Here is a 23,993-nt window from a genome sequence, read left to right on the forward strand (position 1 = left end):
AGTGAATGTAGAAACAAATGAATAAAATTTAAGTATGGCCCCACTCTTGAAGAATACTTAATAAAAACTAAGCAAGTCTGATTTCTTTTAACAGGCAGTAAGCACACATTGAAAGTTTCAAGCAAAGAGAAGACACATTCATTCTCCTATTTATTCAGAAATACTTAGTGAGCATTAGTTTGTGAAAGGTACTATGCTAGTGGTGGCGGTACCATTTTGGAAACATGTGCCTACACATTCAAGCTTAGAGTCAAGTGGAAAGATAGATATACATATAAGTAAAATTGTAAAAAAATAAGAATTTAAATGGAGCAGATGCTTAAGAAAAGCATGAGCAAAGTGTGTCTCAGGTGGAAGATAGCTGTCCAGACGACGGAGGGCTTGGCACTAAGACTTGAAGGGCTAGTAAGAATTTTCCCCTTCGAAAACTGGGGGCTGGTGTCCCAGCAGGGAGCATTGCAGGAAGAAGCACAAAGGCCTGATGGTGCCTGATGTAACCAGGAAGCTAGCGGAGCTGTGCTTTAGAAAGAATACTACTGTAAGTGGAAGTATGCAGTGTGTAATGAAGTGGGAGTGATCAGAGACAAAGCCACCGTTTGAAGAGGTTTGTAGAACACTGACTTAAAGTTAGAGTGTTGAGTCTGAGAGTCAGGTTAGATTCACTCTTCTCAAAAGACATTTGACCAAAAGAAAAATTTGTAATCCTTTTCTAGATATCTTCTTCAACTATAAATGGAAATAATAGCAAAAACTTAATTGACTGGTTTCAAGTATTCATTCAGAGAGAGTTTATGAAATACCTGTCATACAGTATCTTTTTAAAGTTGTTACGGATAATATTTTGTTATTGTAATAATCACTGAATTGAAGTTCTCAGGATAATAAAAATGAATGGAATAATTTAGAGGACAAAATTTATCAAGACCACAGTTTTGGTCCCAGACAAAGTGGTGAAATGCCCTTAGATGTTATATATAGGATACTGTTTTTCAGAAGTTTTAGTTAACAAAGACCAACTGCACATCATTGTTTATAATTATTGAATCATTTTACTTGTTTTTTTTTTATTAGTGCCTTTTGATTTCTCCTAAGTATTATCTAATGATCTCCTGACTCCAGCCCAGTGGCTAGTGAAGTCAGCCTTCCCAGCCAAAAAGATATCCATGGCTATGAATATGACTTACTCCTCCCTGGATAAATGCTTTATTAGCATCATAAAGAAGAGAAATTTTAAAAAATCAACTCCTGCATTTTAGGAGATTAAGTTGAATGTTGCGAGTTAAGAGATAAACCCTGAGATAATTAAACTACAGGGAGAATCAAAGGAATAAGGAAAAAAATATGGGCGAAGTAAATATAGTAAACATTTGCTTTTTTTCTTAGGAACCTGAAATTATGCCTTAGAAGGATTACTGGAAAAATGTAAGTATATTTTGAAAGATAGAAACACCTATCTGAAAGTTTATATATTTTTAAAAAGGCAATAGGGAGCCATTGAATGTTCCTGAGTAAAAAAAATTACATTAATAGATCCCTAGCATGTGAGAAGTGAGAGTTAACTGATCAACTTTCCTGATAATGTTAACCTGCAGAAAAACCAATGCCAAACTAGTTTCATAAGAGTTATCTGCACATCTTTAAAAGTTAATAAATTTCTATAGTCTATTCAAGATTGAGCTATTCAGGGTCAGAAAAGGGTAGTCACCTGATTTCTTTATATGTCTATGGATTATTCCCATATGTTATGAGGTTTGAAAACCACAGATCTATTCCAACTTTTTCTTTTTCCAATGAGGAGAATGAAGCCAAAGAAGCAGTATGCCCTGCTGGAATACCAAATGTCTAAGTAGCTCAGGACTCCAACTCTTAGGCTTTTTCAGCTTCTGTGTATAAGACAGTTGGCCTGCAAGTAGTGTGAAAATTGGTTTTGAGGGCTGAGTTTTGGAGTGTGGGAGGCCAGTTAAAAAATCTATGATAACAAAACAAGAAATTAGAGTTGTTTGTACCAGGGCTACATAGAAAGGTGGGAATAAATGGAATCACTTTAATCACACCAAAAATATAATTCCAGACAAGAGACAGCAACACCTTGAGAACACAAAGGCTATCAGATCTGATTCTGGGAAGAAGGTTTGTGATCTGGAGCACAAAGGCTTGAGGATGCCTGATGTAACCAGGAAGCAGAATTTGAAATCAAGAGGAAGCAGAGAAGATTTCAGAGTGCATTTAGAAACTTCTGGAGTTTTCTCACACAAATAACTTACTCTTTCTTTACTCTCTCTTTGATTACTGGAAGCTGAAAGAAAGGAATTAACTTTTTTCTGACTTGAAAACATCTAGAGAACATACTCTCCTTCAGTGTCTCTACACAAGGTCCAGTGATTCCAACTGTGCACAACCAAGAAGACAAAGATTCAACATACACCTTATTGGCTCACTTCCCTTTTGGTATGTCTGCCTGTCACACACGCAATAAATCAAGGGCTTTCTAAGACTTAACTCCCCAGCTTCTAGTCAGAAAAAGATCTCTGACTCACCAGCCGTAGTTAACAGCCTCTGTCTCTCCGCACAGCACCGGAAAGTGCCTCAGACCCAGAAATAGAAGTCACGAGGTATTTCCTTATTGTTGGGCAGAGAGGGGGCATGTAATTACGGATTGTAAAGCTGCTGCTCAGAACTTCCAGGTTCATTGGCTGGAAGTGTCCTGTAGTCAGCAAATTGGCTTTTCTAGTCCTGAATTCTAGTTTCTTCCCTTGGGGGAAAAAAGTGCAAATGACAAAACATCTTTCAGTGGGTTGACACCTCAGCCTGGTTTCCCCTTTTCTTTTCTCTTTTCATGGCCCCCAAACCTTCTTCTATTCATCCTTTTCTTCTCCTGATCAGTTGGCTTTTCTATCTCAGCTTTTCTAAAACACATGTCCTGAATGAGTAAAATTTAACTAGGCTCCTTGCATTTTCCCATAAGAATTAACCAAATAGTTTATATTTCATTGTTTGTTTTTTTCATTTCCATTGTTTTTTTTAGATTCAGGGATACACATGCCGGTGTGTTAAAAGAGTATATTATGTGATGCTGAGGTTTGGGGTATGATTTAACTCTTCACCTAGGTAGTGAGAATAGCACCCAGTATGTAGTTTTTCAGCTCTTGCACTCCTCCTTCACTCCTTCCTCTAGTAGCTCCCTGTGTCTATTATTTCCATCTTTATGTCCATGTATGCCTACTATTTTGCTACCACTTATAGGTCAGATCATGTGGTACTTGGTTTTCTGTTTCTGTGTTTCTGTCTATTCCAACTTTTTCTTTTTCCAATGAGAAGAATGAAGCCAAAGCAGCAATATGCCCTGCTGGAATACTAAATGTCTAAGTAGCTCAGGACTCCAACTCTTAGGCTTTTTCAGCTTCTGTGTATAAGACAGTTGGCCTGCAAGTAGTGTGAAAATTGGTTTTGCTTAGGGTAATGCTTAGGGCTCCAGTTGCATCCATGTTGCTGCAAAGAACAAGATTTGCATTTATATGTCTATGTACTTGGCAGATATGTAACACAATTCAATTTTTTTTTATCCAATCCACTACTGATGGGTACCTGGGTTGATTCTATGATTTTGCTGTGGTGGATAGTGCTATAACAAACATCTGAAAGCATGTGTCTTATTGATAGTACAGTACATTTTTCTTTGGGAATTTAGCCAGTAATGAGATTGCTTGATCACATGGTAGTTCTGTTTTTAGTTCTTTGGTAAATCTCCAAACTGCTTTTCACAAAGATGCAGTCACCACATTCCTGGACTTCAAGCTACTCAAGTCTACAGTAACCCCACAGCATGGTAGTGGTACAAAAAACAGAAACATAGACCAATGGAACAGAATAGAGAACTCCAAAAGAATATAACATACCTGTAACCAACTGATATTTAACAAAGCCAGAAACAACAACAAAAAAGAAATGAGGAAATGATCATCTATTCAATAAATGTATTTTCTGTTTAAACTATGCTGAGGAATTAAGATGGTGTCTTCCCCTCCACATCTCCCTGTCATCTTACCCTTTGATTGGAGATCTTTCTGAAGGAATCTCTTTACTCCCAGGGATGCTTTCCTTCCACTGCCTAAGAGAGCCTTAACAGTTAATTTCTACTGAGGTTGACAATTCACTTCTGCTTGTTGATATTCTCTGAGCAAAGATTGATCACAGATGTAGTCTCAGGTTATAGTAGAAGATGCATGAGAACACAGAAAACACATGCCCAGACCAACAGTTAATAAAAGGCAAAAAAAAAAAAAAAAAGAAAAAGAAACTGTAATTTGTTCAACTATGATGGTTTTTAAAAGGTCAAATATTCACTTTGATTTAATAGGTTAGAGATTAGAAAAGGCTCATATTTGCAAGTGAAACGGTAGTTCTTCCAATCCTCCCTAAATCTTAACATCCCTGAGTGAATGATTTCACCCCAAACTCGTTTTCTCTGCACCATGCAGGGATTTCACTGTGCACACCATGCATCCTAGAGTTTCTTCAGGGTGTCATGCACCATCTGCCAAGTGCTTTTATTTTTGATGGCCGTCTTACCTTTTCAAGGAGTCCGTGAACTACTGAGGGTCTAGAGTCAATTCAAAATTTACTTTCTCTCTCTTAAATACCTTAACAAAGGGTAGAAATATGCAGGTTCTGTTCCTTAACAAAGGGTAGAAATATGCAGTAGTAAACTGTGGGATTTGAGAAAAGTTCCTTATTAAACTGCACAGTCGCTGTCGTAACTGTCTGTCTTCTCCCCATCTCTCCTGATGAGCTCTAACTTTTTTGAAGTCGGGTATCTATGGTAATTTGTATCTGCACCCGTAAAGCAGAAAGCACAGAAAATGGTTTTTTGAATGAAAAAATGGTGCCAATCGCCAGTTCAGGTCTCATAAGTGAAGTCTAACATTCTAAATTCAACATTCCCTCTGATTTCCAACCTCATTTCTCCAGTGTGGAAGAAAACTGATGACGCATTTTTATTTTTATACCAGATTTATTAAAATGTTGAAAAAGATTATTATGAAAAAGACATAATTCCAAAATCCATTACAGAATGAAGAAACTCTTGGTTTCCTCCAGGAAAAAGAAAAACATGAAAGAGAATTTTGCTAAAAGAAATGTAAGTTATAGGCCGGGCGCGATGGCTCAAGCCTGTAATCCCAGCACTTTGGGAGGCCGAGACGGGCGGATCACGAGGTCAGGAGATCGAGACTATCCCGGCTAACACGGTGAAACCCCGTCTCTACTAAAAAAATACAAAAAACTAGCTGGGCGAGGTGGCGGGCGCCTGTAGTCCCAGCTACTCGGGAGGCTGAGGCAGGAGAATGGCGTAAACCCGGGAGGCGGAGCTTACAGTGAGCTGAGATCCGGCCACTGCACTCCATCCTGGGCAGACAGAGACAGACTCCATCTCAAAAAAAAAAAAAAAAAAAAAAAAAAAAAAAAAAAAAAAGAAATGTAAGTTATAAAGTTATACCACCAATGGGAACATACAAAATTTTAAAAGGAAAGGCCACATGCTATTTTAAAACATTACCCTGCTGAGGTGAAGACGAGAAACATCTAAAAGTCAGCCTTCATAGACTTATGCCCACTTCTAGGTCAGTATCAGCTGACCCTCAAGGGTCTAAAAGAAAAACTTTGGGAGAAGAGCAACATGCTCTACACTGACAAGAAGAAAGGCATTACTTCAGTATTTTCTGTATATTATATCATGAATTGATGATCCCTTATCCAAAATGCATGCTACCAGAAGTATTTCAAATTACAGATATTTTTGTATATTTGGAATATCTGCATTATACTAACTGGTTTAGCATCCTTAATCCAAAAACCTAAAATCTGAAATGATTCTATAGCATTTCCTTTGAATATCATATGGGCGCTCACACAGTTTTGGATTTTAGAGGATTTCAAATTTCAAATATTTGTATTAAAAATTCTACACCTGTAGACCCAGAGTTCCTGACTAAAATGGACTTTCAGTACACTTTCCTCAATCTTCCCACACTCCCAACATACCTGCACACAGACATGCATACAGCTTCCTTATTTTAATGTCCTGGGAAGAAGTAGAAACGTCTTGTCGAAGTCACTCTTTCAGTGCTGGGCATCTGTGCTTTATCATCTGGCTGCTCAAATGAAAGTTGAACCTAAAAGAGAAAGGAAAATCTGGAGACCTGTTTTTCTGAAAAGTTTGATGACTCATGCCAAAAAGACTGCAACATATATAGCAAAATAAGTGACGAAAACTAAAAGTACTTGTATCTGCAACAAGTATAGCCATGTGCTTATCTAAGCATTGAATGACCCTCCTTGGGACTTTTTAAATCTGTGGTTGGATCTAATAGCCATGAGGGACACAGGCAAATTAGAGTCCACTCATTTGTCTCTGCAGGGCAGGAGGAAGGTGAAACTAAATCTTTGTTTTATTGATGCTATGAGTCTTAACAGATTGGATCTGGCTCCCAGCTTGTTCGCTCTGCAAAGAACTGTAAAACTGTTTTGGAAATAAGGATATTATTGGAAGATAAACATGTCTGGACCTGCTTTCTGTGCTTCCAATTGCAATAGCCAAGCATTCAGGGAAGTAGAGTGAAAATAGCATCCGCTAGAGCCCTACCTTGCAGAAAATTTCTTCCACATCACAGGAACAGGCATATTCTTGCAAATGTTCAATGAGTCTCATAATAAAAACAGAGCCCTTTGTGGGATGTCTCCAAGAAACACTATCTGTTGATAAAGCACATTTCAAATCTCAAGACTAGATCTTGCCTGAAGAAAGAGAAGAAACCCTAGTGCTTCTGCTCCAGGTGAGGCATGTTGTGGAATTCATCTATTTTCCATACACTTCATTGTAATTTTTAGTGAATGCTTTTGAGGTGCAGTGAGTATATTTTTACTGATTCTCTATAGTACAGTATATGGTGCAGGTATTAACGTGGCATAGTCCCTGAGTTCAAACAGTTGTAAACTTACTAGAGAGTTAGAAAAATGCAGAATGGGGTAAAGGAAAGGAATTGGGATTTGGAGAAGAGCTATATACAGAGCTATATAGAGAACTGTGAATGTCATGTGGAATGCTGGGACCAAAGAATATTAAAGAACAGTTAAGTCTAATGTGAAATTCTACTATATGTACTCAGGCTGGAAATGTATGTTTTTTGTGTGTGTCTCATTGTTTTTGATCATTGAAAAAGTATTATTGAGGTCTGCATCAGGACATGTTCAAAACAATATAGAACCAAGCTTCTTCTGATAGAAGATATCTCAGTGTACAAAATATTTTAGAAAATTTAACTACTTGAGCAGATGCAGGGCCTTTGGGCCAGAGGCGACCAAGAGAATGTGAGTGCTCTCAGAAAACTGCCATTCAAGATGGCTGAAAGCATTCAAGTGATTTTTATTTAAACTTTGTTAAGAAAAGTAACAGAATTAAGTTATAAAATAAAAACATTTTAAATAATACCAGTTCTTAATGTGTACTTCATTCTGTGTCATGTGCAATATTTCACATATATCAATTTATTTAATCCATAGAAAAATTATATTTATGTTCATATGTATTAGTGAGCAATTCAAGGAAAGTCCAGGGAGGAACTAGTGGAGGTAGTTTACAAAGTAGTAAATGACTAGATCAATCAATAAGATCAAGATTCTTACTGCAAAGCATACCTTAAAATAATGCATATATATTCTGTTTTATATACTTCATGCTTCTAGGTAAAACCCACTTTAATTTAGGGGCCCAAAGTACCTTGTTTGCTGTTCTACTTTCTGAACCCTGCTCCTACCCTTCGCCTATGAATACTTGATGTCTGGCCCAATTGGTCCATTGAATGGTCTCAACATGGTGGACCTTTTCTATGCAGAGTCAGATTCTAATGTATTACAGCACAGATCGACTTCCATTTAATTCTCTGTTATTGCTCACATTTCTAAAATATTTTGCAACATAGAGGAGCTCATGAATTACCAACTTAATAAAAAGATATGCTTACTTGCTCTCTGTGGATAAAGGAAATTGTGTGTATAACTTGGAACAAAGCTATAGTTTGTGTTCAAAAATTTTATCTAAAGTTTCGAACAGCTATCTAGCCTCTAGTGGGTGGTTGTTAGTTTTTGTATCGGTAACCCCCACCAAGATATTACGTCTAGAAGAAACCTGTTACCTGATGTTGAAGAGCAGAAAGCAATAAAATCCTTCTCTATCTGAGCTTTCTTAATAGCATCATCCTCAAAATATATCTTGGTGAAGATATATTTTTGGAGGCTCATACTGAATCTTTACCAACACCACACCATGGTTCTCTGAAAAGACAAATTTGGTTTGTTACTACTACCAATGGCTGAGAAGAAAATGTTCTCCTCTTAGCCCTGTTCAATCATATTTGTCAATGTATCTGCTCTATCATTAATTCACATGCACACAGACACATACATCCAAGTAACAATCTTTTCTACAATTCTTATTTCTTCTAACCCTCAAACAAATTTTAAAAACAAGCAAGCATCAAAGTCTCAGGATTGAAAATGAAACAAATATCTACCAACCCATCAAACAATTCACAGAAGCCACAAGATGAGTGCTGACAATATGTGTTCTTTGACACTAAAAAACAGACATAAACTGAAAATTCCTGGATGCATACAGATGAGGACAGTATTCGAATATCTGGTGTTCTCAAAGACATCAGCACTCACCACCACGGCAGGCCTGGATGATGATCACCTTCGGTTTGTCCTTCAAACTTGGGCAGTTCCTGGTATTCAACATTTTAAAGATTGCATTGAGTTGTAATACATCTGGGACTTGCTCAGAGTATTTATTCCCCCAAATGCCTTCCTGAAAACCATGAGACATGAACACCAGGAAGGTGCTGTCAGAGGTCTTGTGCTCTTGGCGGCGAGCAAATGCCGCCAGCTCTGTAGTCATTTCCTGAAAGAGGCCATACGGCTGATTTTGGACTATGTGATTAATTCTCATGGCGCCTTGGAAAGTCAATAAATGAATACTTAAGGATTTGTTAAGGAATTCCATGACAAACAATGGGGTGCCAAAAAACTTTTAGTCTTAATTTTGAGAAAGGTGAAGGTAGGTGCCATAGGAAGTCATTCAGAGTTATCTTGTAGAGAGAACATGGCATTACTGAGTTAAAAAAATAATTCACCACTAAGTTAAACCAGGCTCGTGCTGAATGACTCTGATGTTTCAAGAGAACATGTAGCATACAGCACCCTCCTATGGGAAGTTTATATTTTAGATAATCAAAAGATTATATCCCTTGGTCCTACAACCAAGCTTTCTAATATTGTTTAGTTACACAAAGGGCGTGACCATTGTCTCTATGGTATAATAGACCTTACCGAAGCAGTGAGATTTCTTTTCACATCCACCTTGTACCCCAGATTTTGCAGCAGCATCGTTATGCCGATGATGTCAACCTCAGCTCCTGTTCTTTTAGAAAGACTGTCAAACTCTTCATTGCAGATAATGAGAGCAAGACGTGTGCGACTTCACTTGTCCATTATTGGACATATCTGTAGGAAATGCAGTTTGAATGAGTAGCCTTATTCTCTGTAATTTAATATTCACCTGGTAAGTTTATGACCGTTTTCCCTTTCTTAGACCTATCAGGATACGAAATCCCATCGACTATACATTGAAAATGCGGAACGGAATTGAGTGCAACTTCGAGTAAGCATAGAAACTGCAAAGGCCCAGATGGCAGGTGAGCTACTGACTTCATTGTTCTTGATAGGTGGGATTTTGAAAAATGCACAAGCTCTAAAGCAAGAATGACTGAATTATAAAACTGGTTGTCCAATTTCTGATTGTTTTTCTTTGGGCAAAATATTTAACAACCCCATGTCTCAGCTTCTAGATCTCTAAGATGGATTATTTTAAGGTTACACATTATATATTATCATGTCCAAATGCTTAGAACACTGCCCACTCTTAGTGACCATTCAATAGTTACCATTGTTGATGTTATTATGCAGGAATTGGATCCGATTTGAAACTCTTTCTATAAACCTGGGATTCTAAGATACAGGAATTTTTTTTTTTTAATGTAAGGAAAGCAGAAGTATGATTCTCCATTGATAACAGCTCTAATAACCACTGCATTTCATAATTGCCTCAAGTATATCTTTCACCCCACTCTATCCTTGTGTTCTGAGCATGCCACCTCTGTTGACTTTTCTTTCCATATCCTTTTAGCTTTGTCTAGGGAGCAAAGCTTGACGCTTCTTCCTGAGCCTGAGGATGTAGGCATAGCAGGGTTGCCCCACACTGGCACTGCCTGAGGAGCTGCAAGAGTCACAGAACATCATGAACATTGGCATCCCTCTTTGTTTCGCTTTGTGTTTCTTACAGCCTCACCTAAGGATGAAGTCACAAAAGTGGAAATGCATTCTTAGGAAGACAATCCTGATCTTTCACCACTGAGTAATTTCACTGCTAATGGAATACTTTCCAGCCAGATATTTCCAGGTGTGCAAAACAGGGCTCTCCTTTCATATTTCAGGATCAGTATTTTCACAAGTATTTTAGATAAAAATTTAGAAAGGAAGCTTTTCAAGGCCATGCATGAAAAAATGCTCAGAAAACAATCAAATGTGTGAGATAAAATAGTTAGAATATAAATTTATTTCAAAAGATTTGAACCATAGAATAAAATTTAATGAGAGGAGGTCTTAATTAAATCTACCAAAAAATTTTAAGGGTTATGATTATCTTTTTATTTATTTACTTAATAGACATGGTAGTAAGCACTAGGAATATTTTTTAATGAACATTTGTTCTGTCCTACAGGATCTCTTCCTACTATGCATACGTATGGAAGGAGGAGATTATTAAATATTCCAACTAGAATGATAAATGCTAAAATCAAGGTGCACACTAGATGAATTCATAGCACTAAACATTCATTGCCCAGACATAGTAGGAAATGTTTTCACAGAGTTTATATGGAAAAATCCTTGAGGTTTTTATTTCATCACAGTTTCAACACCATCCAACAATGTGATGCACTTGTTAAAGAAATTAGTGTAATCTTTGTTTCAAGATAGAAATAAGTTTTCTAGATTTGTAGTGTTTTTCAGAAAACATTAACTCAAGAAAATAATATTTAATTTTGAAAACAAGCTTGAGAAACTGTTATACAATCAGATAAATAAAGGCAGAATGAAGTGTGGTGACATGGGCAAGAAATAATTAGAATGGATATATTAGAGAAAACTATAAAATAATAATTTCATACAAGGAATGTTTTGTTTCTTCATAAACAAGAATGAAAACAATATCAAAAAACTAAGTAGAAATATATGGGTTATTTTTGAGGCAATTTTTCTTAGTGAAAATACAGTATTTGGTTATATAGTGAGTATCCCATGCTGTAAAATATTTAGGAAAACATTCATGAGTTAATCAACCTTAATACATTCAATAGAGTAATACCTGAACTTGATTTAAAAATTTTGCATTCTTAGCTTCCAAATTGCTTTTAAAAATACATTTTTTTTTAATTTTAAGAGGGCCCTTGATGAATAGGGGTTTTTTAATGAAATAGAAGTAGAAACAGAGACACGGTTCCAAATTTGGGAGAAGAATGCATAACACTTGGCCATGGCTTGAGTATTGGAGGTGCTTGACATGAAAGGGACCAAGATGAGTTTCAATTTCCTGCTTTGAACAACTAGAGACGGTGACACCAACAACTGAGTTACACAAAACTGGAGGAGAAGCAGGGTGGGGAAGAATGGCATGTTCAGCTCTGATATTGTTTAGATAACGGTTCTCTAAGAGATGTGAAGGAATATTTCAGGAGGCTTAAATAATGAAGCATGGTACTTATTTGGTGTTCAAGATTTGAGATAGAGATTCAGAATTTTTAATGTAAACATAGTGAAGCTGTGGGGACAGTTTCTACAAAAGTAGAATAGATTACAAAAAGAAACTTACATGATCAAGCTATGGGAATTCTCCATAGCCCCTTTAACTGTGGATCATCCTACAACATTAATGTCAAGGAAGATAGTGTTCAGATAATGTTCTTTCTTTAAAAACAGCATTACCTAGGAAGGAAGGCAGTACTGCTTGAGAGTCTTGTGTAGTAAGGTGATTTCCAGATGTCGGACCTAGAAAAAGAAGAAGGACACTGAAATAGTCACTTATCATCTCTGGAAAACTTTACCCTAATGCTTACAACACTCCCCACTAAAGATTCATCCCAGAACTCTGACTGAACGACATTAAATAATGTTCAAGATGTTCTTTAATTTAGAGAGTGCTGGGGGGAAGGGCTGGGCGCGGTGGCTCACGCCTGTAATCCCAGCACTTTGGGAGGCCGAGGCGGGTGGATCACGAGGTCAGGAGATCGAGAGTGCTGGGGGGTATGAAATGAAAGAGACATTGCCAGAAAAATGTGATATTTAATACACATAGATGAAAACATAAACTTCTCCCATGTCTGCTTAGACAGGTATAAGCCTCCCCTAACTGTTAGAAAAAAAGGCATTTGCTTTCAAAGAACATCTGCCTCTGAAATGGCTTTAGGAAGTGTCACAGAAACCAGTGACTAGGAGTCCACCAGAACTCTCATCCTCACCATGTGGTAGGTCCAAGGGATCACAAGAATGGGCCAGCTCATTTCCTGTGCACTGCATCAGGCCCTAAGGGGGCTGCAGGAAGAGGCAGTCCAGGCCTCACAGCATGATCTGCAGCCTGGTAACAGGCAAGTGGGTGATCTCACTCCAAAGAAAATACAAGGAGGCAACTGGAGGAAAGAGTCAACTTGAAATCCTTACTTTTCTAAAATCATTCATTGTATTCTCTGAGTGTATCGCCATCTCTGAAATATAATTTATTTTTCGTGGATGGCAATATTTTGGAGAGAATTTATAAAATGTATTTAATTATAGACCTTAAAGCTTCATGTCACACAACTACATAAGTGCCAGGGATACCCTGGACTCAAAAACACTAAATCAATCTAATATTGTGCCTCACCAGGAACAGTGGAAAATATAGTGTGAAGTTTTTTAGATAGTTCTTATGACCTTCAAGAAATTAGCTACCACGTACTCAGAACAGGAAATCAACTTTAAACAGAAGAGGGCCACTGAGGACAAAGGAACAGAAACGAAGCAGAGTCAAGGGACATGCAATAGGGCCCCTGCTACAGAAATATGGCCCAAAGGCAGAGATAGGAAAGTTTTTGCAACTTTACATCATTAGTAAAGACATCACAAGGTAGGTATAATGATAGCCCCTAGGTGAACTTGCGTGTCAGTCACTGATCCTTACCTGCTGAGAGTACTAGCGTCCATGCCAGGTACCTGTTTTCTTCACAAATATATGTGATGCGAATTTGGCATGCCAGAGTCCCTTTCTGAATAACGGTATCAAGCAAAGCTCGGGCCTGAGCTGTAACTGTAGCATTTTCATGTTGTACTTCCTCCACCTCTTCCTGGTTCAGCACTCTTGTCTGTAATAATTCATCCAGTAAGCCATTCATTGTACCTTTACCCAGTGAATGGATAAACAGCTCTCTCTTTTCCGTTGGGACTTTGTTTGGAGCACAAGGATTTCTCACATCATGAAAACAGCCTCATAGTCCTCTCAGGTCATCAATGGAAAGTGACTTCATTTAGATTTCATCAGTGAAATGTCCTCCTCCTCACAATTGGGTAATCCCTCTTCTTACTGTATCGCTGTCCTACTTGTTTCCCTCAATAGTCCCATACATGTGCATGGAGTGGCCTGAAGACTGAGCTTACCATTTCCACATTAGTCCCTGGAAAGCAGAGATCATCCTCTTTGCCTGTGTTTATTTAACTGAGAATAATAAAGTAGTGAAACAGATATAGCCCATTTCATTTAGGAACCACTGCTGCTAGTACTCCTCCTGTGCCAATTCTGTACCCTCTGTCAGACTTTCAACATGTAAGTAAGAGTTTAATTAAGATTGCGAAATGACAGCAGGCTACCCCTAAAGTCTCAGTTCCTTTCTGGGGTTGCCTTTCCTTTCTAAATGCTGCAAGAATCTGCTAGTTCCTTCTCTTCTCCCACTCCTCCCTCTCCCTCACTTCTGCTCATGTAAACTTCCACAGATACTATTTACGGCTTCCAGAAGAGCTAGTGCCTTCCACAACTCTTTCTTCCCAGGGATCTGTTCTTGGAACAGTAAAAGACTCACCGGCCATGACTTTTCTCTCCTACTTTTCTTGTGTGGACTAAAACTAAAAGCATGTTTCACCTTTTTTACCTTCCTTTTATACCCTTTTGGCAAGGCATGTAATCATATTGCGAAACAATCACTGCACATGCATATGCATGTCCTTTTTTATTTTTTATTTTTATTTTTATTGTTTCCCCAGAGAAAGAATCAGAGAATGTATCTTTGGGAAATTTTCTTCACCAACCCTTGGAACAGGTCAGGATAGGAGGGGAATGGGGCTTGGAGAATAAGACAAGAATGACAAAGTATGTGTACAATTAAACTCACACAGTGAAGAGTTTCTCATTCTTTAGAAAACTTGATGGAGAAAAGTAACACAACCTTTAGAGAATTTGAACCACTGCTCTCTGGGCCCATTTCACAGTCTGGGGAAAGTCATGGGAAACGTATGTCCCTGTGAAGCAATTTTGCTTTTAGAAATGAACACATTTTTCACAAAAATTAAAGCTTTTGTTACTTAATGTCCTTTCTTTTCAGAGTTTGTTGTTGTTGCTGCTGTTTGTTTTTCTTTTTTTTCTTTTCTTTTTTTTTCCTGATACAGAGTTTTATTTTGTGGCCCAGGCTGGAGTGCAGTGGCACTAGCATGGCTCATAGCAGCCTCCACCTCTGCAGGCTCAGATGATCCTCTTAGCTCTGCCTCTCAAGTAGCTGGGAACACAGGCATGTGACACCATGGCAGGATAATACTTGTATCTTTGTAAAGACAGGGTCTCCCTATGTTTCCTAGGCTAGTTTTGATATCATGGACTCAAGCGATCCACCCACCTTGGCCTCCCAAAGTGCTGGGATTACAGTTGTGAGCCACCCACCGATCCTGAATGGCTTTCTTTTGAGCGACATTGCATCATAGAGACCAAGAACATAGGCTCTGCGCTCAGAATGTTGATCTTAGCATTTTAAACTTCATTTTGTGGGCAAGAAATTGAACTTCCCTATGCATTGGTTCTTCTGTCTGTAAAATGATTTTATTAATAGTACATACCTTTACAGTTTGAACATTAAGTGAGAGAAAATGTAAAAAATGCATGGAACATTGCCTGGCAAATGGTAAGCAGATAATGAGTGATATTACTATAATTAATACAAATATTTTACATTAGAAAAAAATCAAGAATAATGATTTGCAGGTTATCCAGCTAAGTTTTTCTTTTGTTAGACTTCTCAAGCAGTGCATCTAGTCATTTACTTAACAAATGTATATGGACGATATGGTTCCAGGAGCCAGGGGTTCAGTCAAAACATATCATGGTCATTTCCCCTTGCTCTCACATACAAGAAGAGAAGACAAACATGAAGCCTGGTATGTAGTATGTAACTGGAACATTCAGAATGACATATATGGCAAGTGATGAGAAAAATAAGAAATTAATTAGAAAAGTAGGAGACAAAATATTTTAGGACTCATGAAAACTATATAGAGAGAAGCCAGGGAAGGCCAGAAGAGGTCTCTGTTCTTTGCAAGCACATGTTCAATTGATTATTCCAGAAATAAGCTCTATGTGGCCAATTTATTTTAGGAACCTCTTTGATGCAAGATGGACTAATAGAAAACTGCAGATGGTACTTTACATTTATCAATTTCTCTAACAAAAATTTTCTTGTGATATTACCTTTTTATCTTTGGAGAATAAGGACCCAGAGTTACAAAAACGTCCATCTTTTGACATGTGGGTCACCAGTTTTACTTCCTGTTCTTTAGTGAAGAGTTAAGTGTGTTTGGTTAGAGTAGAATGCACTGTGTAGGAGGACAATGATGTGGCTTTTAATCTAAGTGGTTTCTCATGATTTCTTTTTATCTTTATTTTGTCAATGACCTAGTCCGATTGCAGCAAAATCTTGTGCTCCTTGCCACTGGGAGGATTTGTATTATGGAATAAAGCAGAAATTACCTGTGCATCACTTCTCTTACGTTCATTTACTTTTAAATGTTTACTGATTCTTTTATTTTCTCTATTAACTTAAGGATTTCACACAATGATTTCTGCCCCAGCCAGAGCCATGAACCACTGAGTTAAAGTATCTACAGTGGCATCTAGGGCACAGAAACCATGACTAGACCATATATCTGTGGATGCAGAACTGTGAGCCTTGAGTCTTTTGTCCTGGGAAGCTAAATATGGAGCCACTAGATTGCAAGGGCCCACTGTTTCCTCAAAAATGAAGATGTCATAAACTGACAATAACTCGATATCTAATTCAGGAGCAAAGGAAACAATTTGTGCTATACACATACACTGAAATGCTATTCAGTCATAAAATAAAAAAATAGTGATATATGCAATGACATGGATGAAAAGATTATGATTTCATGATGAGTGAAAGAAACCATACACAAAGGAGCACATATACTGTGATTCCAACTAAATAAAATTTAGGTTAGAAATAACTAACGTATAGTGATAAAAATTTAATCACTACTTAGGAGGAAGTGGCAGGAGATTGAGGACAAAGGGCATGACAAAGCTTTCTGGGATGAGAAAATCTATCAAAGTTTTTATCTTTACTTTGGCAATGACCTAATCCGTTTGTAGCACAATCTTGTGCTCCTTGCCACTGGGAGGATTTGCAGCATGGAAGAAAGCAGAAATTGCTTGTGCATTCCTTCTCTTCCATTCATTTGCTTTTAAATTTATTTACTGATTCATTTATTTTCTCTGTTAACTTTAGGGATTTCATACAAAGTTTTCTCCCCTGGATAAAGCCAAGAACCACTGAGTTGAAGCATGCCAAAGCGGCATCCAGGGCACAGAAACCATGATTAGACCATATATCTGGGGATGTAGAACCGTGAGCCTTGAGTCTCATGTCCTGGGAAGCTATAACATTGAGCCACTAGATTGCAAGGGCCCACTGTTCCTTCAAAAATGAAGATGTCAAAAACTGGAAACAACTCAATAACCAATTCAGGAACATAAGTAAACAATTTGTGCTATACACATACACTGAAATGCTGTTCATTCATAAAAGGGAAATATTACTAAGATATGTAATAACATGGATGAAAAAACTTCTGCATTCATTATGAGTGAATGAAGCCATATAGGAGGGAACACATACCCTGGGATTTCAATTATATAAAGTTCTAAATTAGAAAAAAACTAATGTATAGTGATAGAAACACAATCACTACTTATCTGAGGGGGGAGTTTTTTCTTCTTAGTCAACTGAATAATTTTTCTCTATTTTTTGTCTTGCCACTTTTAATGCACACATGAAAGGCCCTAAAATAACTTCTGTAGCCTGGGATTCGTTGGGAAAAACAGAGGAGGTACCATAGACCTAGTTTTGGGAAAAAAAAAAAAACAACAAAAAACAAACAAACAAAAAGCCTCTCTGTTTTCTTCCAGAAACCCCAGAAATTAAAAGTAAATAGATCCCTCTCAAAAATCAAAGGCTCTGTTCTGTTTTGCATTGTGTTGTCTGACAGTTTGAATTTTGGGGGTATCAGAAATTACTTTGTATTATGAGAGAGCTTTGGTATGTAATAACTAGGTAGGAAATATATTCAATGGATGGCTAAGAGTATTTTTGGAGGGATACTTGACTCTTTAAACACTTGGATTAGAGAAACATGCACTTGGTCACCTGGAAGATATGGAAAATCCCCACCCCTGACTGAGAGGTGAGACTCCCATGGGGCTTGGGCTGCTTTCAAAGTGGGCTGATTGGCTTTAGGTTGCCTTGCAACAAAATGCAGGCTAGAAGCACCACACTGTCTTATCTGGTAACATTTTCCTCCTTTTGGGGGATCCAAGATCCAGTATAAAATGGCACCCTTAATTTCAGAGATCTGTCTTTCTCATCTGCTGTGGTTGCTTATTTAGCTCAGAAAAAAAAAATGCATGCTTTCATGACCCTGTTCCTCCAAGGGCTCCACCCTGAAGCCAGTAATTCAATTTAAAGCTGGCAAATTAAAAATCTTACAAGTCCAGAGTTTTCTGTCTGTGTATTTATGTAAATTTTTGTAACTCTGATATTATTTAGTGTACATTACAGTAATTATCATTGTTATGTAAAAATTGTTGGATGCCACAGAAGTAAGCCAAATTCCTAGTCAATTGTAACTTTAATAGTGTCTATAGGCTTTTGTCATCCACAGATATTTTGTCTTGCTTTGGTCCTTTTCAAAAAGCAGTTTATAATCAGATATAGGACTCTGAAAGCAGGTATCAGATAACTTTAAAAATTGTGTTATTGGGATAGAGGAAAAAATGAAACTTCTAGGACTCTCAGGGAGAGCATATGTGTTAAACATCGCTAATCCTTTTGTTTTCAGAATTAAGATAACTTATTTCTTTAGAACTATTTGCAACTTTTAACAAGTGAGTAAAATATGCTCCTGTGAAAAAATGTTGAAGCATATTTGTTTCTCTTTACCTGATTTCTCCAGAATTTGAGAACTATTTGTAAGTATTCACAATTTATGGCAGAATAGTCAATTGCATAAGTGCAATAAGAATCTGTTTTCTTTTGTAACAGGACACAATTGGAGAAATTGGTTATTTTACCAAGAATTTGACTGGAATGGCATGCTTCCTTTAGAGAATCGAAGTTGACTCATACAACCAGTAAAAGTCCCTTGGGGAAAATGGCCTCATACCTTGTCTACGCAGAGTCCTTGTATAAGTTTCTTGACCTTTGGTAAGTGAAGAATATCACTTCCTAACAGGTTCAGGAGCTCCAAGTTATCTTGGGACCTTGAGAGGAGAGGAATTTACCCAACTCATAGGTATTTGAGGGTACAAATGCATAGCTGGGCTTGGCTCTTGAAAAGTCTTATCTGAGATTCCTCATGAAACAGAGTTCCATCAAAGCCAATTTAAACAAAAAACAGCCTAACTGAAAAATAATTATTCTTGTTGCACTTTGTGCAAATAATCAGGTCAAGTACAATAAGACTAAACTTATTTTTGTAAACAAATTATTTCTGTCATAATTTGTTCTTAATAAAAATAGTTCTGGAAGGAGAAAAATTATGCTTTGAAAGAAAACCAATAATACATCTATTGTTAGCTGTCCTTGAGGTTTTTTTTTCCCCCTACAGTTTGGAATAAATCCTAAATTATTTGTGGATTAGAAGTCCCCAAACTAGTGCTTTCAAATCTTTCCTTTTAAAACTGAGAATTGTATTCCTCATCCTACGATTTGTTATCTACCTTACAGGAGGCTGTTCATGTAAATACTGTAATAAACCTACAGAGGAGACTACTAATGTTTTTGCATTGCAAGCTTTGGAAGCCCAGCCAGGCCTGCATGAGTATACTCAGACAGTTGCAAAGCTGTTCCAGTCTTTTCACCTTGGGGTTCACTCCAATTTCCACTACGTCCCCTGTCAGCAGGTAGAACCCAACGCAATTGACAGCCTTTTCCCATCTTCATAGCCTACATCTTAAGATTAAGTTGTTATAAAACCCAAAGGAAGGGATTGAAACCACCTTTACAATATTGCAACTGAGGAATTTATGACAGTGAAATAAATCAGACCTAACCAACTCCATCTTGTTTCTAACCCTTAAGCTGTCTTTGTTCATTCCTGGGCATAGGCCATACTAACTGGAAAGGAATTCAGTTTATGGTTTGACTCGGAAACAAAATAGATAACAGCTCTTTCCCGAAAAGAGCCCCTCCTTGCCTGGATTCCAGTCTGCATTTGCAGGACTAACAAATTAGCTACAAGATTAAAAATTACAATTTAAGGGTCATGCAACCTCCGGCTCCTAGAGTCTGAACCTCCCCAACATGCTCCTGGGGATAATATCACTATTGTGAACCCTAAGATTAGCTCTTAAGATATTTTTCAAACACTGCACTCAATGGATCAGCTGACACCACCCAGAGGAGTAATCTAACCCAACAAGGCTGCCATCGCACCCAGGAAGAGAAGACAGCAAGAAAACCTCACTTTGACATCCTATGATTCCATCTCCCACCTGAGTAATCAACACTCCCTACTTCCCAAGCCCTTACCTGCCAAATTATCTTTAAACATTCTGATTTCTGAATTCTTGGGGAGACTGATTTAAGTAATAATAAAACTCTGATCACTCACACAGCCGTCAGTGAGTGTATTACTCTTTCGCCATTGCAATTCCCCTGTCTTGATAAATCAGCTCTGTCTAAGCAGTGGGCAAGGTGAACCCATCAGGCACTTACAAATTCTTAACAGTAAACCAGGTCAGTCTGATTTCATTAAACAGATGATACGTGCACATTGGAAGTTTCAAGCAGAAGGAAAGCATGTTCATTCTCCTACATATTCAGGAATATATATATATATATATATATTTTTTTTTTTTTTTTCGAGTCAGAGTTTCACTCTTGTTGCCCAGGCTGTGGTGCAATGGCACAATCTCGGCTCACTGCAACCTGCGCCTCTGGTTTCAAGCAATTCTCCTGCCTCAGCTTCTCGAGTAGCTGGGATTACAGGCATGAGCCACCATGCCCAGCTAATTTTTTTGTATTTTTAGTAGAGACAGTTTCACCTTGTTAGCCAGGCTAGTCTTGAATGACTGACCTCAGGTGATCCACCCACTTCGCCCTTCCAAAGTGCTGGAATTACAGGCATGAGCCACAGCGCCCGGCCCCATTCACGATTATTTAAAGATCATCAATTCTTAAAACTTACTATGCTAGTATTAGGGGTACCATTTTGGAACCATGTTCGTACACTTTAAAGCTTGAAGTCAAGTGGATAAATATGCAAATAAGTAAAATGGAACATTTTATGAGAATGTAAATAATGAGCAGATGCTCAATAAAAGCATAAGTAAAGTGTGTCTCATGTGGAAGATAGCTGTCCAGAGAAGAGGGCATGGCACTGAAATCGGAAGGACTAGTAGGAATTTGTCCCTTGGACAGCTGGGGACTGGTGTCCTGGCAGAGAGCAGTGTGGGAAGAAGCACAAAGGCTTGAGGATGTCTGATATAACCACAAAACTGGGAGAGCTGGGCTTTAGAATGAATAGAAATGTGAAGCCAGGACTGAAGTGGGAGTGATCAGAGACAGGGCAAGTATTTGAAGATGTTTGCAGATAGGTAGAGTAATGGCGGAGTTTGAGAGTCATGCCAAGCTGAGATCACTCCTCTCAACAGACTTGTGACCTAAAGCATATTTTGATGGCATTCTCTAAGTATCCCCTTCAATTATAATATGGCAATAATAGCACAACTGTATTGATTGGTTTTAAATATTAAACCAGAGAGAATGCATGAAATAACTATCATATGGTAAGCAGTTTTCGAAGAAACTGTTATTATAGATTATTTTTGTTATAGTAATTACTGAATGAAAGCTGCAGTGATAATAAAATGGAAGGAATGAATTAGAGGAAAAAACTCACCAGGACCACAGTTTTGGTTCCAGGTAAAGTGATGTAATGATTAAACACATTATAGGATACAATTCCTCAGGAGTTTAAGGTAACAATAGGTGACTACACTTGGTTGTTTATAATTATCAGACCATGACTTGTTTTTGACTAGTGACTTTCAATTTTTCTCATCTATTATCTAATGATCCCTTGATTCCAGAGATTAAGTTAAATGTTGTGAGGTGAGACATATACCCCAGATAGAATTAGTCTATAGGGAGAACCAAAGGAATAAAGAAACTCAACAACAAGGAAATATGAATGAAGTAAATGCAGTAATTTTGTTATGAAGGTGAAATCATGCTTTACAGGAATTAATGGAGAAAATGAATACACATGTTTCAGAAGGTAGAAAAACTTGTCTGAAAGTTCAGATTTTTTTTTAAGAAAGGCAATAGGGAGCCAGTGTCTGTTCCTGAGCAAAATTAATTACGTTAATAGATCACTAGCAGATAAGCAGAGAGAGTTAACTAAATGATCAACTTTCCTAACAACACTAATCTGCAGACAAACCTATGCCAGGTCAGTTTCATAAAAATTATCTGCAGATTTTCAAATGGCAATAAATGTCTGCAGGGTATTTAAGATTGAGTCATTGAGGGTGAGGAAGGGGGTAGTCATCAGACATTTTTATATGACTACAGATTACTGTAGTATGTTATAAGGTTTAGGATCCACTGATCTAGTCCAATTTCTCCCTTTCCCTATGAGGAGAATGAATCCAAAGAAGCGATATTACCTGCTGGAATACTACATGCCTAAGTAACTCACAACTCTATCACTAAGCCTTTTTCAGCATCAATGTATAAGGCAGGAAACCTGAAATTTGTATGCAGAATGGATTGGAGAGTTAAGTTCTAGAGAGAGCAAGACTGCTTAAAAACAACACCACCAACAACAACAACAACAAAACAAATGTGATCGTTCCCTGTGAATTATTACATTAAAGTAGTCAGTATCAGGACCAGAGAAAGGGTAAAAAATGTATCACTTTAAACAGACCAAGAATGTAATTCACAATAAGAGATGGCAAAGAGGTTAACAATTTAGAGGCTTTCAGGTCTGATTCTGGGAGGAGTGTTTCTGATCTGGGCAGTTAATTTGGAATCAAGAGAAAGATTTCAGAGTGCATTTTGCAACTTCTAGACTTGTCTCACACAAATAACTTACTCAGGCTTTCTTTACTCTCCCTTTGATTACCACAAGCTGAAAGAAAGAATTAACATATTTCTGGCTCGACGACATCTGGAAAACATGTGATCTCCTTCAGTATCTCTAACACCATGTACTGTGATTCAAACTACACAAAACCAGTAAGAAAAGAATTCAGCATGCGTGCTATCAGCTCACCTCCTTTCTTGCGTTTATTACACATCAATAAATCAAGTGTTTTCTAAGATTCTACTCCCAAGTTCCTAGTCAGAAAAGGAATCACCTGCCATAGGTAACAGCCTATGTTCTTTCCTACAGCGTCCAAAAGAGCCTCAGACTTGAAAATGAAAGGAAACTGTGTATTTCCTTATTGCAAAGGGCAGAAACGTGTAATTACAGGTTGTGAAACTGCTGCTCGGAATTCCAGGCTGATTATCAGGAAGTGCCATGTCCTCAGCAAATTGGCATCCAAGTACTAGAATTTAGTTTCTTCCTGTGGGAAGAAAAAAAAAAAAAAAACAAAAAGAAAATGATAAAACACTGTCCTGTGGGTTGACACCTCAGTCTGCTTCCTTTCCTTGTTTCCTGTGGCCTCCCTACTTCTCCTATCCATCTGTCTCTTCTCTTCCTGATCTCTCATCTTTTCTTTCTCTGATCACATAAAACCAAAATGACTGAAGGAGTTTAATATAACAAGTCTCTGTTCATTTCCTCATAAGAATTAACCAAATAGTTCATATTTCCTGCTTAAACTGTGTTGATGAATCGTCACGATGTCTTCCCCTCTCTGTCTCCCTGTGGTCTTAACCTTTTATTGGAGATAGTGGTGAAAGAACCCTGTGGTCTACTCCCCGGCATGCTTTCCTTTTACTACCTAAGATGGCCATAACATTTAATTTTTACTGAGGGTAAAAGTTCACCTTTGGTTTTTGACATTCCCTGAATGAAAGCTGATTGTAGAAGGAGTCTCAGGCTGTAGTAGAATTAATGTGTGATCATACAACAGAGATATGCCCAGAAGAACATTAGTAAAAGAAGAAAGAAAAAGGCAAGGGATGGCCAAGTAGAAACAGCTCCGGTCTGCAGCTCCCACAGAGAGAAACACACAAGGCGAGAGATTTTTGCATTTCAAACTGAGGTACCCAAGTTCTCTCACTGGGACTATCTAGGCAGTTGGTGCAACCCAAGGAAAGCAAGGAAAAGCAGAGTGG

General features: G+C 37.8%; 1 protein-coding gene across 1 annotated transcript in view; it reads right to left on the minus strand.

Moving 5' to 3' along the window:
* LOC100426388 (caspase-1-like) overlaps positions 1-23,993 on the minus strand; it is a 40,156-nt gene that overhangs the window by 11,029 nt on the left and 5,134 nt on the right. The window contains exons 4-11 of the mRNA XM_077964930.1: positions 23,066-23,275; positions 13,328-13,508; positions 12,097-12,159; positions 9,385-9,558; positions 8,722-8,956; positions 6,641-6,750; positions 6,038-6,170; positions 2,538-4,834 (exon numbers count right to left, since the gene is read on the minus strand). Coding sequence (XP_077821056.1) covers positions 6,072-6,170; positions 6,641-6,750; positions 8,722-8,956; positions 9,385-9,441 — 501 coding nt within the window. The 5' untranslated portion in view covers positions 9,442-9,558; positions 12,097-12,159; positions 13,328-13,508; positions 23,066-23,275 and the 3' untranslated portion in view covers positions 2,538-4,834; positions 6,038-6,071. The remainder of the gene's footprint in view (positions 1-2,537; positions 4,835-6,037; positions 6,171-6,640; positions 6,751-8,721; positions 8,957-9,384; positions 9,559-12,096; positions 12,160-13,327; positions 13,509-23,065; positions 23,276-23,993) is intronic.

Source organism: Macaca mulatta, chromosome 14, assembly GCF_049350105.2.
Source record: "Macaca mulatta isolate MMU2019108-1 chromosome 14, T2T-MMU8v2.0, whole genome shotgun sequence".
Classification (NCBI taxonomy): Eukaryota; Metazoa; Chordata; class Mammalia; order Primates; family Cercopithecidae; genus Macaca; species Macaca mulatta.